The 12,664-nt window shown below is 47.4% G+C and overlaps 1 protein-coding gene across 1 annotated transcript in view; it reads left to right on the top strand.

The window, feature by feature from the left end:
* Nucleotides 1-12,664, top strand: part of dnah2 (dynein, axonemal, heavy chain 2) — a 161,477-nt gene continuing 148,813 nt past the window's right edge. Inside the window, exons 1-7 of the mRNA XM_078291720.1 lie at nucleotides 1-163; nucleotides 912-985; nucleotides 2,604-2,774; nucleotides 3,898-4,126; nucleotides 6,546-6,656; nucleotides 7,108-7,346; nucleotides 8,579-8,770. Of these exons, the coding sequence (XP_078147846.1) occupies nucleotides 1-163; nucleotides 912-985; nucleotides 2,604-2,774; nucleotides 3,898-4,126; nucleotides 6,546-6,656; nucleotides 7,108-7,346; nucleotides 8,579-8,770 (1,179 nt within the window). The remainder of the gene's footprint in view (nucleotides 164-911; nucleotides 986-2,603; nucleotides 2,775-3,897; nucleotides 4,127-6,545; nucleotides 6,657-7,107; nucleotides 7,347-8,578; nucleotides 8,771-12,664) is intronic.

Raw genomic sequence — 12,664 nt, 5'->3', positions numbered from 1 at the left:
ATGGCAGACGCTGTGCCGCAGCCTCCCCGGCAACGCCGTGGATCCACCAGCAGCAGCAAGTCCAGGCGTAGCGGATCAACCAAGAGGCAGAAGGCCAAGAACACCAGCGTCACCCCTGAATCAGGGGGCCCTCTTGTTGAGGAACAGGAGATCCAGGCTGCAGGTAAATAATGATGGTTACACACACAGACACACACCTACTCCTTGCGGTATATATGCTTAGTGTGCACAGACTGCACACCATGTGATTACATTTACATGAACATTCATATTTTAACAATGTTCAGAATATTGCAACATTAAGTGCAGAGTATGTGTTGAGTTTTCTATGATATGGGATAAGGGCAATATTTAGAATATTTATGCGCATGTAAATGCTCTCGATGTATTGAGAGTGGATTTCGCCATGTATGCTAGTGCGCGCACAAGGTGAAATCCATTTCTTTCCTCCAAACATTTTTCACAGCTTGATGCTATGAATATTTCTTTTGATATGGTCTCCAGCAAATCATTAAAATGACAAGGCATAACATAATTATCCTGTATAGTCCTCCTCCAAAATGCCTAATTATGTAATTACATGATTACCTCTGGAAGGAAAAATTGTATGGTTTTTCTTCAGGAGTTTGGATTTTCCCATTTTCATTTATACAATAGTACAGCTCAGCACAATTATATCAACCCTGAAGTCCAAACTACTGTCAAAAGTAATGACGGTGCTCAAAATGACAAAAAAGAAAGAATAGCGAGGCTAGATTATTCTGACAATGTGAACCAGATGTAATTATGAAAATTGGTGTCTCTCAATATGTCACTGCACTTTCAGAGGCTTATTGAAATGTCTTTTGTGTGTGTGTGTGTGTGCGTGTGTGTCTCTGCGTAATGTGTGTGTGTGCTTACATAAATCACAGAGGAGACTAAGGTTGAAAGCAGCGAGGAGGCTTTGGTGGAGGAAGAAATGCCAGACCCGTACGCCATTAGCCTGGTAAAGCCATCAACCTGTTAATGGAGACCTTGTCAACAGTGAAGAATTGGTGGTTACGTTTTCTCCCAACCACCAACAGTGGCACTTACAAATAGGAGGGTTAGGGTTACATTATCTACATTGCAGATGGAAATTAAAGTGGAATACCACTCAATTCAGGAATTCACATATGTTATTCTTGTGGTCTACTACAGTCCAATCAATGTTTGTGAACATGAACAACTCTCTCAAATCCAAAAACCAGACGACCAGAACTCACCTGCTGTGTCGCCCAGATATACAGTCTTGCAAGTGCTTCATAAGCAGCGAACGGGAGGTGGATTTTGCGAGTCCACCAAATGTTTGTTTAAGCTTTCACAACCAATTGAGCTTCATTCTATGGTGGTGATGCCGGTGCTGAGCCAGAAAATGTACCCCTATTCCGAGAAAATCGTTCCCACTCTCTGAGCCATTTCCTTTCAATCTTTTCTAATTGATTATCAGATGTACTTTACATGACATGACTTCACAGATTAGACGGGAAAAGTTTTCTGGTTCTCACCCTGTTGTCTAACCTCAGTAGCACAAACTAAACTTTCTTAGGGCAGAGGAATTATATATGTCCTGAATCCTGAAACTCGGTTATATTCCCCCTTTTTTAAATCCACATCGTAGCTTTGGCTTGGTTTCAGTGAGCAGCACCACAACTTAGCATTGACACACACACACTCACACACACACTGTCATACTACCAAGTACCAGCGGGTCGAAACCAATTAATGCTTTGTTCTATTAATTAGTTACCTATCCTTTTCCTCTAACCTCACTTCACACTTTCCTTACCACTTTTTTTTTTTTCTACCATTTCCTTTTTATAACCAGGGAGTTCAACTTTCAATGCAGAAAAAAAAACAAAAAAACAGAATAATGCCTCTTTAGGCTGCCAGATTTGGAGAATATGGAGATCAGGTTGTGATTGCTGGTGTGTGCTCAGTGAACCTGCACAGTCACTGTCCTCTCATCAATTGAATTAATAGAATTAATTACCACTCACTGCCTGGGAACACAGCGCTGGCATTTACATGCAGTGACCCATACCCCCTTCTCTGCAGTGTTTATGTATGTGTGTGTGTGCGTGTGTGTGTGTACACGCGCCTCCCCCTTGAAAATAACAGCTGCTGAGCGTGGGCAGTGGTCACACATACACACACACACACACACACCTACACACACTGGCACGCGCACATTTTGCTGTACCTGCCTGTTAGCATTATTCGACAAGACAGCTCCCTGTATAATCTGCATAGTGATATCATTTGGGTAATATTGGAGGTAGCTTAAGCACCACCTGCTGTGTGCTCAAATTGCCAGTGAGGGGTAGGGCCAGGTGGGTTTGGGTGGCTGGTGGAGGGGGGGTGGGTGTCATCACAGAGTTAGAACGCAGCCTTCTCCAATTATGATATACATCGTTATAATTGGGGGATACGGGTCAGCGGCTGTAATTGCGCTAACTTTTACTGCCATCTCTGGGGGGAGTGCACAGTCGCGCGGTGACATTATCGTACTGAATAACCACCTCTCACTCTTTCTCCTCCGTCCTTTTTGTCCTCGGATCCCTCCTTCCACCCCCTCCATCCAGCGGACGTTGTTCATCGGCCGCGTGGCTCTCTCTGGCGTGACGGAGGAGTCGTGGACGGAGGAGAGCGTGATTGCGCTGGACCAATTCATAGCGGACACCTCCATCACGACCATGGTGGTCTACCTGGACTCTAACGCCGGGCTGCGGGTGGAGTACGCCATGCCCTCGCAGGTACAGCGCACACACACGCACACACGCTCCTCCCTGGCCAAATGCGGTCTGTAGGCTGCAGTGGAGTGCCGCACAGACAGACAAGTGCCTGAACCCCAGTAAGATGCGTGTTATTGAGCCCTTAATGAAAGAGTTGTGCCCCATTGAGCCCTATAATGAATGTTCTGACATTGGAAATCACAGGGGGGCTTGCTTAATTCCTATGAGAAGGTTCAGGCAGCTAACGTGTTGTGACAGTGAAACTAGTGCCTGAAACTAGTGCCTGAATGAAAGTAGTGTAAGTAGGCAGATGGACTAGGGGGGGTGTTTGGCTTTGGTGTGTTTTATTTGGCCATGTGTAGTTACTTTGGTATGCATGTAGCTGCGTGCCCCTGCCGGAGAGAGGTGTTCGGATCCCTTTGTTCAGGCTCTTTATGCAGCCTTGTCCAGCTTGTCTGATACCTGTTCAGCTTTCATCCTGACTAATAGAAATGTCAAAAACACTATAGAAAAGCCGGACTGCCCATTCTCCTCAGAAGCCAAAAGATGTGAAGCAGAGATTGCTCCCAGGCCTTGTCAAAGACACGCGCACGCACCTCCACACACGCACACGCACGGTACTGTGCAATATTACAACTGATAAGAGCTTTTGTAGATTGTGGTAATGATGTCCCTGAATACCAAGTGAGCTGCATCTAAAGAGGCCCACAGGAATTAATAAAAATGTCTCCCATTTCATGGCTGCAGTGGTTTCCTGCTTTCGAGAGAACACAAAAGAGAATCACAGAATGCAGCAATTTAATTATGTATTTCTGGATGCCTCGCTATGTACGTGGCTTTTGGAAATTTTGCATCCCCATAGTCTCGCTCTTTGTCTTTCCCCCGTCACCCTTTTTTGCCTCAGTCTTTCATTCTCTCCTGCTCTCTCCCTCTCTCACCACTCCATTTCCATCTCTTTCTCTTCCCTATCTCTCTTGCCATCTCCCTCCGCTTTCCTCCTGCCCTTTCCCCTCTGCTTCTCTCCATCTCTCCTCTTTCATTCTTTTATCCCTGTGCTCTCTTTCCTTCTCTGCCTCTCTTCACCCCCCCCCCCCCCCCCCCCCCCCATTCATCTCTCCTCTGCTCCACTCTTTTACATGGACAGGTGGTGGAGCAGCTGGCCTACTTCATCCGTGCGTCAGAGGCGGTAATCGCAGCGGAGACGTTTGAGATGGCCGTGCAGTTTGGCACGGTGCGGGGCGACGCCACCCAGAGCCTGCTGAGGCTGATGAACGGCGTGCACGTCCCCCTGGTCACCCTCGGCACCTCCTGGCCGGAGAGCATCAAGAACAACTACGCCACCCACATGCACCGTTTCCTCACCAGCCTCACGGGTGGGTACCGCGGCGAAGGAGAGACAAAGAGAGACGTCACTGTCAAAATAATGACGCTACAGGAGATAGTAGTTCCCCAAAACTTCTCGACTCCTATCTCTGCCTAATGTTTCTGTCCCCTAGGGTTTAGAGGAGCATGTTTAGGGGTCCCTTCTTAAATACAACATCAACAAGCGACAGACCTGCATCTTTTCCATTGTCATTTGCTCAGAGGGAGTGACTCAGAAACGCTTCTTCTTTGATCTGGGTTTCCCAATTCCCAAGCTCAAACATAGCTTTCGGTTACAAAATGAAAAGTACTTAAAAAGTGAAATCCATAATTTAGAGCCATATTTCACCCCTCCCCTGTTTCTGTTTTAACAGCCATCATGCTATTATGGTGGAACCTTTGACATGCTGGTGTTTTCTTTTTCTTCCTTCCGATCCCTCGAAGGTCCCATTTCTTAGCCCCAGTGTTCCTTGAACAGCTCCGATTTGTATCAGTTTCACTAAAGCTGTCTCAAAAATACCCTGCCATATGCTCAAAATGTTTTCCCCTTCAAAGGAGAAAGCGCATCATCACAATAAAGGTTACAGTGCAATTCGCTCTGACAAAATGTCACTTTGACAGCCAGCCATTGATCTGTTTCATGCGGAACGACAAGCGCTTTTAGAAATTGGAGTTGTTCTTTCATGTTGCAGCCACAGAGATGCGTTCTGTTGTTCCCAAAGCCAGGAAGGTAAACGCTGACGGGCTAGCTGAATTGAGAGACACACAGGGGTAATCACACAGTGTACTGGTGCGTTGTGATGGTTCAATTCTCATGCTAATTATCCCAATCAGTGTACAAAACGCCACTGCTTTTCAAACGCGCAACACACACTTGCACACACGCACTCACAAACACGCGTGCGCACACCCACACCGGTAGTAAACAGAAACTGCACCCCCACAATTACAACCTCCTCTACCTGACACAGCTACATGTTTCCCGGATAATCAGACAAAGATTGGATAATCCTGACAGAAATCCTTTTCATTCCCTCAGCCCCCCGCAAATTCTCATTTTGCAATATCATTTTCAGTCAGTACGCCAACAATCAAAGGCATTTGAAGGATTTTGAATTCCTAGACTCTCAAATCTGGCCTCCGGGGTAAACATTTTTTGCTTTATCGAAACTTTATTCTAAACTTTCCAGATTCAATAACAATGAAGTCACGATGATGTGCCCGCTGTGGCTGCAGATGGTGGGTTTACAGCATAAATATGTATGTAAGTGGAGAACACAGGTAATACTATAGCCCCGGGTGTACAGATTTCACCCCCATGCCAGGCCGAGCGGTAGCAATCACGAAAGCCGCTCATTTGGCTTGGAGCTAGGCTGCACCTCATTCACTGTGTCTTCATCCATTCACTTCAATCTCACAAAGGTCAACTAGCCCTAGACAGCATGCACACGGACGCACACGCATAAGCACACACATTAAAGCATGCTCGCAGGCAGAAAGCAACACCCATTCGTAGGCAGAAACACACACACACACACAGAGCTTTCTGTTTTGTGCTCTTTAGCTGTTTTGCTCACCTTCTGTGCGCTGAGTTGGCTCGTTAATTTTCTCTTTCCCTCTGTCGTTTGCTGTCGCTGTGTTGTTCAGCTCTTTTGTTTAAAGGCTAATGGAAGACTACATGTTGCCTGTGTGTGTGTGTGTGTGTGTGTGTGTGGGGCGCCTGACGCCCGACTCTCCTCTTTATTTCCTGATCCTAACTGTCCCCAGAGTCTCTGGTCTCACTGATAGTCTGGCCTTGTTTCCTTTCATCTCCTTCAGTCTTCATTACGGCCTTGCATGCTGGTTCCCCTCTCCGTTTTTGTTTGCACCACCTTCATTTTTCCTCTGTAATGTTTCTTTTCATGTCGCTAGATTATGTTATTGTTCACCTCCTGCACATCACTCTCAACCCACAATTGGTAAATATATGCAGTGCGCGATGGGATGGAGAGAAGTGTTTTCTCGGCTTTCAGTGGTCCACCGTTGTGGAAGTAGTAAACACTTGTGATTTTTACCGCTGAGGATTGCAGATTGAATTCTATTTGATCTCAACGCAAAGAGAATAAGTTACACATTTGATTCCGCGCATCCTTACAGCGGTTATCCTTGTGCTTTGTAGACACGGCAACCTAAAAGAGTGACACTCTCTCGATACTCTCCACTCTTTCATGCCGTTCCTCTCCTCGCACTTTGTAGACATAAAAACCTCAGAGAGCAGTGTTCTCTTGAGAGGCTATATATGACTTTGCTGCATCCGCTGTATTTTGAAAGGAACACAAACACTTTTTCTGCATGATCTGCGTTATTATCTCACGCCGGAGTGTAATCCGGTGAAAGCCGCTGTACTGCTGTGCGATGTGTAATGTTCTATATAATGATGTGTTTGAACAGATGCCAGGTTTAAGATGATGGGCAACACGGTGCTGTACATCCCAGTGGAGGGCCTGCAGCGCAGCCCTGAGGAGGCCAGCAAGGACAAGGAGCTGGTACAGAGACTGGAGAGTAAGCCTAAGGGGCTGTGTGTGTGTGTGTGTGTGTGTGTGTGTGTTTGTGCGAGTGCCTTTGTCTTTCCATCCGTCTCTCTGGGGATGCTGTCTAAAAGGTCACTCAGACTTTATCTTTTGATCTGTGCTTCTCTGTTCAAAACGCCATTGAAGCCCCAGTGTCTGCTTCCTGACTCTGGATCTTCAGAGGTTTTATTTAATGAGGCACTGGGCTCCTCACCTCTCGCCCTCACCCGTCCACCTTCTTCATCGTCCTTTTCTCTTCCAACGCATGCTTTTATTTTACCCTCTCCTTATGTCCCATTGCCTGTTCTCCCCCATCATTCCAACCCTCGCTTCATCACTCCTTTTTGTCCTCCCTTTTCTCCTTCCGCCTCTGTGTCTTCCCTCTCCTCTCCGTCCCTCCCTTCCCCACCCCCTCTCTTCGCCATCACTCCATACCTCTCCAGTTGTGGTGATCCACTGGACGCGTCAGATCAAGGAGCTGCTGAGTGCCCAGGAGACGGCGGAGGGAAGGGACAACTCTGGCCCTCTGGAGGAGATCGCCTTCTGGAAGAGCCGCTGTGCCGACCTGTTGGGCATCAGCCAGCAGCTGCGAAAGCCGGCGGTCAAGCATATCGAGAGCACCCTGCAGCTCTCCAAGTCCACCTATATACAGGCCTTCTGCAAACTGGCTGAGGAGATAGAGGTACAGGCAGTCTGCAAGTCCTTAAAAAGTCTTACCCATGAATTATCTAAAATAACACTCTTAAAAGAGTTACAGTTAATTGCAGGCTTTGAAATCTTAAATACAGTTGCAGGTGTCTTAAAAATATACTATTTTTCTAGCAAGAAATCAGCCCAATTATGCAGACCTGTATTTTGACTCGTCGAGTTTTTTTTGTTTTTTTCTTTACTTTTAACTCAACTTTGTCTTAAATTTCATTCCAACTGCCATTAAAATGTCTTAGAAAGCATTCAATTTAACTTGCTGAGACCCACAGATACCCTGAGGTAGCAACAGTCATATATACAAGATTGGTGTATTTTGTGAGTTCCTGTGTGAGAAAATTTGAGACTCTCCCATGGTTCCTGGCATTGTAAAAGTTATGCTGCATTGCGGGCGGCTCAGTAAAACACAATTTGATGATGATGACCAGCTTATTTCAGAGAAGTTAGCCACTGCATCTGTGCATCAGGCAGCTTTCATAAAGACAGCCTTCATAATGGAGGCAAAGTGTGGCTTGCAGCACAGTGCAGAGTGACATAGCACACAGCTTAGGCCAGCACAGCACATTGGCTGGTATAGAGCCACCATAGAGGCTCAGTATGATGAATTATGGGCAAACAGAGAATATTGAGGCTCTATCCACTGCGCTTTACAGCCTGGAGTTGGCCAGCCAGCCAGACAATCCATTTAACACTGTAAGGCCGGCTCTATCCAACAGCACCTGCTTGGATGGGGAATTCAGGCACTCCATGACTGATGACACTGGCTGACGCTCAAATCACACACAGTTACCTTACTGTATACAGCAGACTGGAGCCAAAATAGTGTATTTAGATGGGAAACGGAAAAGAATGTGAGGTGAAGTCTCAGTATGTGCGCAGACGGCAGCCAAAGCAGGCTGTGGAGCAAAGCAGCACGCCGCACTATATCAATGTTTCTCTCTTGTGTGATGTGTGGAGCGGAGCTTGACATTTGCCATTTATCACTAGAGGTACACCACAAAATATCTGCAGATCACAGCCCGCAACTGACTGTGGGAAAGAGAGTATAGTGTGTATAGTGTTTTGGGAGTGGGTTGAGGTGGATAGGATATGCATAACAGTAGACCTGTACATGCTAGTGGGTAGATGTCAACAGTTTGAGTCTCTCAGCCTTTGACCCCCCAACCCCCCCCCCCCCCCCCCCCCCGTCTGTATGTGTGTGTTCCCCAGGACGGCTCTCTGCAGGCCCAGTCCAACCTGTCCTTCCTGTCGCTGCTGAAGGAGCCCTGTGAGGAGCTGGCAAAGCTCCAGCCCAGCCAGGTGGCTCCCAAGCTGCGACACATCGTCAGCCTCATCCGCATCATCTGGGTCAACTCCCCCCACTACAACACCAGAGAGAGGCTCTCCAATCTCTTCCAAAAGGTACCCGCGTTTCACTAGGTCACCACGCTGGGGAGGAGTGTCGACTCACACCGGGCTCCTTCCCTTGACCTCCTTTACTCCGTCTCCGTCTCTCTCTCTCTTTCCCCTCTCCCATCACTCTCGCACACACACATACGCACATATACACACACACACGCACCGCAAGCCGCCCGTCATATTTTCTAACAGCTCAGCTCTAGACAATTAATTACCGTGCTCCTGTGAGGTCCTTTACACAAGCAATCATGTATTTCCCTGCTAAGTCAGCGGAGCTACATTTACAGATAACCTTTCGCTTTCTGATTGTCCTTTCACTAGTTGATCGGCTCTCCAGTTGGATTAGGTTCTTGTCTTGTACTGATAAGGCTTCTTCATCATCGCAGCCCACTCTCACTCATCCAGGCTGCCCAGACATCAGAGCTACAACACCCTGAGTCTGAATGCATCGTCTGAAGGGCCCCATCACTGTTTTCATTATCCCCAATGTTTTCATTTCAATCGCCAGCTCCGCAGACCAAGGGAAAAACGTTTAACCTCAAATAATTATGTTTTGACCCTCCATCGTTGGAACCATTTGCTGCCCTGTTGCATGGCTTTTCTTTTTCTCTTGCTCTTTTATATCTCCCTCCTTTTTGGGGTCTTTCTCACTCTCTCTCTCCCACTCTCTCTCTTATTCCTTTGATAATACATCAAGGCAGACTGGCTCACACAAAACATTTGGTCTAATTGTTTCCTGAGGGTGTGTGTGGGTGCAGCGCTCTGAAGGCCCATGTGCTGCCGCCGCGGTGCTGCTTTCAAAGCGACCGGGGTGCCTTTCGCCCCTGGGTGCTCCATCGGGTCTAAAGCTGCACCTTTAACCCGCACTGAGGGCACTGCGGAGCACCCCACCCTCCCTCACCAGCACCTCCGCCAAGGCCTCTTTAGCCGAGGGGGCCTGGGCACCTCGTGCGTTAAGGCCTCCTGTCATGTTGGATAGAAAGTCCCAGGCTTATGCAACACCAAGGCGCCTTTCTCACGGCTCAGCCAGAGGAAATGGGTGTTAGGAGGAGGTAGCGCCAGCCAGGTGGGACCCTCCGTTTGATCTTTGTGAGAATGCTGTTGTTATGTGAAGTCACAATACCAGCGCTCTCCCAGATAGGAGACCTCAATGAGAACGCCTCAGTTAACAAAGGTCAAAGATTAGAAAGAAATGAGATTATGCAGTAGTTTCCTATAAATGACGTTAGAATGTTTTCCTCTGTTTGCAAAGGCAGCGAATGTGCTGAGTAATGTGATCGCCTCATAACCTATATCAACACCTCGCCCTCCAGCATCCCGCATCTGCCTACATTTCCATAGTCCGACTTGATGTTTTCACATTTTCCAACGCTCCTCTGTGATTTCACGATAGGCTTCCCTGTGCCCTCTGAGCCCTTTTTACTCCCTTATTTATTATTCCTCAGACGTGAGGTAGAGCGAAGCCATTTTTACAGCCATTTAGCTGCCTAGCTGAGTCTGTGCTGCTGGATAAAGGCACTCTGTCTGTGCTGAGTAGGCCAGCAGTCTGCAGGCTTCACCGCTCACCGCTGAACTGGATCTGTGTGTGTGTACACGTGCGCACGAGTGTGTATGTGTGCACAAAAATTCACATATCGCTCTACGAGTGTATGTGCACGTATGCATGCATGTCACGGTGTGCGTGTGTGTGTATTATTCACCAACCTGCTCCCTCTGCACTGACGCATGTTGTCATTGGCCGGGGAGGAACATGGAAACCTCTGGCCCACTGTGCTTTATGGAACTCAAACCTCGGATACTCCTGCAGCGCCGCTTGCAGTACGTTTTCCATCTCTTCTCATGGTTGAGAGGCTCTCTCTCCCCCTCCAGTAGTATGAAATAATAGAGAAGGAAAATGCCTTGTTTATTTTCTGCAGAAAAAGGATTCCATCAGGCAGCGAGTCTCTCTGTTGCTCTTCTGGAGCAGAACCAGACTCACTGATGTGGTTTCCATTTGTGTCTGATGTTTTTTGGCTAATACTTTATAATCAGAGTCCATTTGTGTCATGGTAGCGTGTGTGGTTGTACTTCTGTGTGTTTGTCTGCCTCTTTTTATGTGTTTGCGTGGTGTGTAATGCGTGCACTCAGTGTGTGTCATTGCGGTGTGTGTGTGTGTGTGTGTGTGTGTGTGCACTTTTGCGATTGTGTGAGTCTAGATCATATTCATCCAAGTTTGTGTGTGTGTGTGACTTGCCGCTGCCCCCACTCTCCCCTGCAGGGCCTCAACCATTTCTTCATTTGTTGCAGCTTTGTGTTCCTTTTCTTTTTCTCCCCCCCTCTCCTCTTTTTGCGCTGGGGAACACAATGTCTGGTTTAATATCATTTTCCAATCACTGAAGGCTGCAGGGCAAGGACTTTTGACTGGGCTGTTTCGTTCCAGCTAATACCAAAGAGAGAGGAGAGAAAATAATAACCCTAGTGGATGATAATAGCTGCAGTGATCATTCTGCAGTCATTTGCCTCTGGTGCTCTCTGTAGCTGCAGCTGATGTTGTCTTTGTTTTGTTACTCCTTGCTACACAGAGCTATACCACTGTTACAAGCTGTCCGACACCCTTCGCCTCCCCCATGTCCGTCCCAGATATATTCAGCACCATCTGGTTGTTTCGCAGAGAGAGAAAGAGAGATACCAAGTTGGGGCGGGGGACAGAATATGGACAGAAAGTGGATTTTTACTTTTAAAGTCAAGACTTGCCTGTTGTAACGCAGGGCTTTTTGAAGAGGTCCAGATTCTCAGGAAACCGGCTGATTATACAAGAGCTTAGAGAAAATCTCTGGAGAGTAAAGATTCAGGGACATATGTTGTCTTCATCTTCACCCTCCTCCCTCTCCTATCCATCCTTTTTTCTCAGAGAGAGAGGGGGAGTTGGAGTGAGAAAGAGAAAGGAGGGAGGGAGAAAAAAATCATTATTAACTCATAAGCTGGTTAATGCTGTAGCACTCTCAACCTTCAGCTCAAATGAGAATTTCCGTCATTTACATATCAATTTAATTTCCTGTGTTTCCCTCTCCTCTCTCCCCCTCCTTCATTAAAAGCAGCATTTGCTCACCGCCGCAATCAGCCTGTACAACACATTTTCCTGGGCGGTGAGCACTCACACACTCTCTTACACATACTGCACATGCGCGCGCACGCGCACACACACACAAACACACGCGCGCGCATTAAACAGTGATGTTTTGACACAAGCAAATGCAGAGATGCACACACCTACATACACTTTGTGTCATCCTGTCACATGCACACACAGATCCGTGCGTATACACACACACACGCGCGCACATACTCACACACACACACACACAGGCAGTGTGTTGGAGCCTAGGCAGGCAGGCAGACAGAGCAGCTCCGTTGCCCGCTGTAGCTCTGTCAGGATTAAACCAGTGATCAGAGAAATGAAAGGGAAGCTGTCATTCCACATAGGCCTCTATACACATCATCCCCAATAATTACACCCTCTCCTTCCTTCGCCTCGCTTCCTCCTCTCTTATAACCTCCTACCTGTGTGTGTGTGTGTGTGTGTGTGTGTGTGTCACAGACGGCACGCTTGACTGACACCCAGCACATCAAATAGGGGCTTTTATGAAATGTGAGCCTGCTTGAATTACACTCACTTTAAGCCTTACCCTTTTTTTCAGCTGTGGTATAAAGCCACACCTGTGCGTGTGCTTGTGTGTGTATGTGATTCGCGCATTTATGTGATATGTATGTGCGTTTGTGCGTGTGTGTGTGTCTGTGTGCGCGTGTGTGTGTCCCCTCTTGAATTGATACAGATGTAGGCCTAGCTCTGCGCGGCCTACATCTGGCGGTTAGACTGAACCTGTAGGGGATCTAGAGAGCTAACTGCTTCAATCTGGG

Source organism: Centroberyx gerrardi, chromosome 23 (assembly GCF_048128805.1).
Source record: "Centroberyx gerrardi isolate f3 chromosome 23, fCenGer3.hap1.cur.20231027, whole genome shotgun sequence".
Classification (NCBI taxonomy): domain Eukaryota; kingdom Metazoa; phylum Chordata; class Actinopteri; order Beryciformes; family Berycidae; genus Centroberyx; species Centroberyx gerrardi.
The sequence above is the reverse complement of the archived record's forward strand: the minus strand, read 5'-3'. Positions and strand labels throughout refer to the sequence as shown.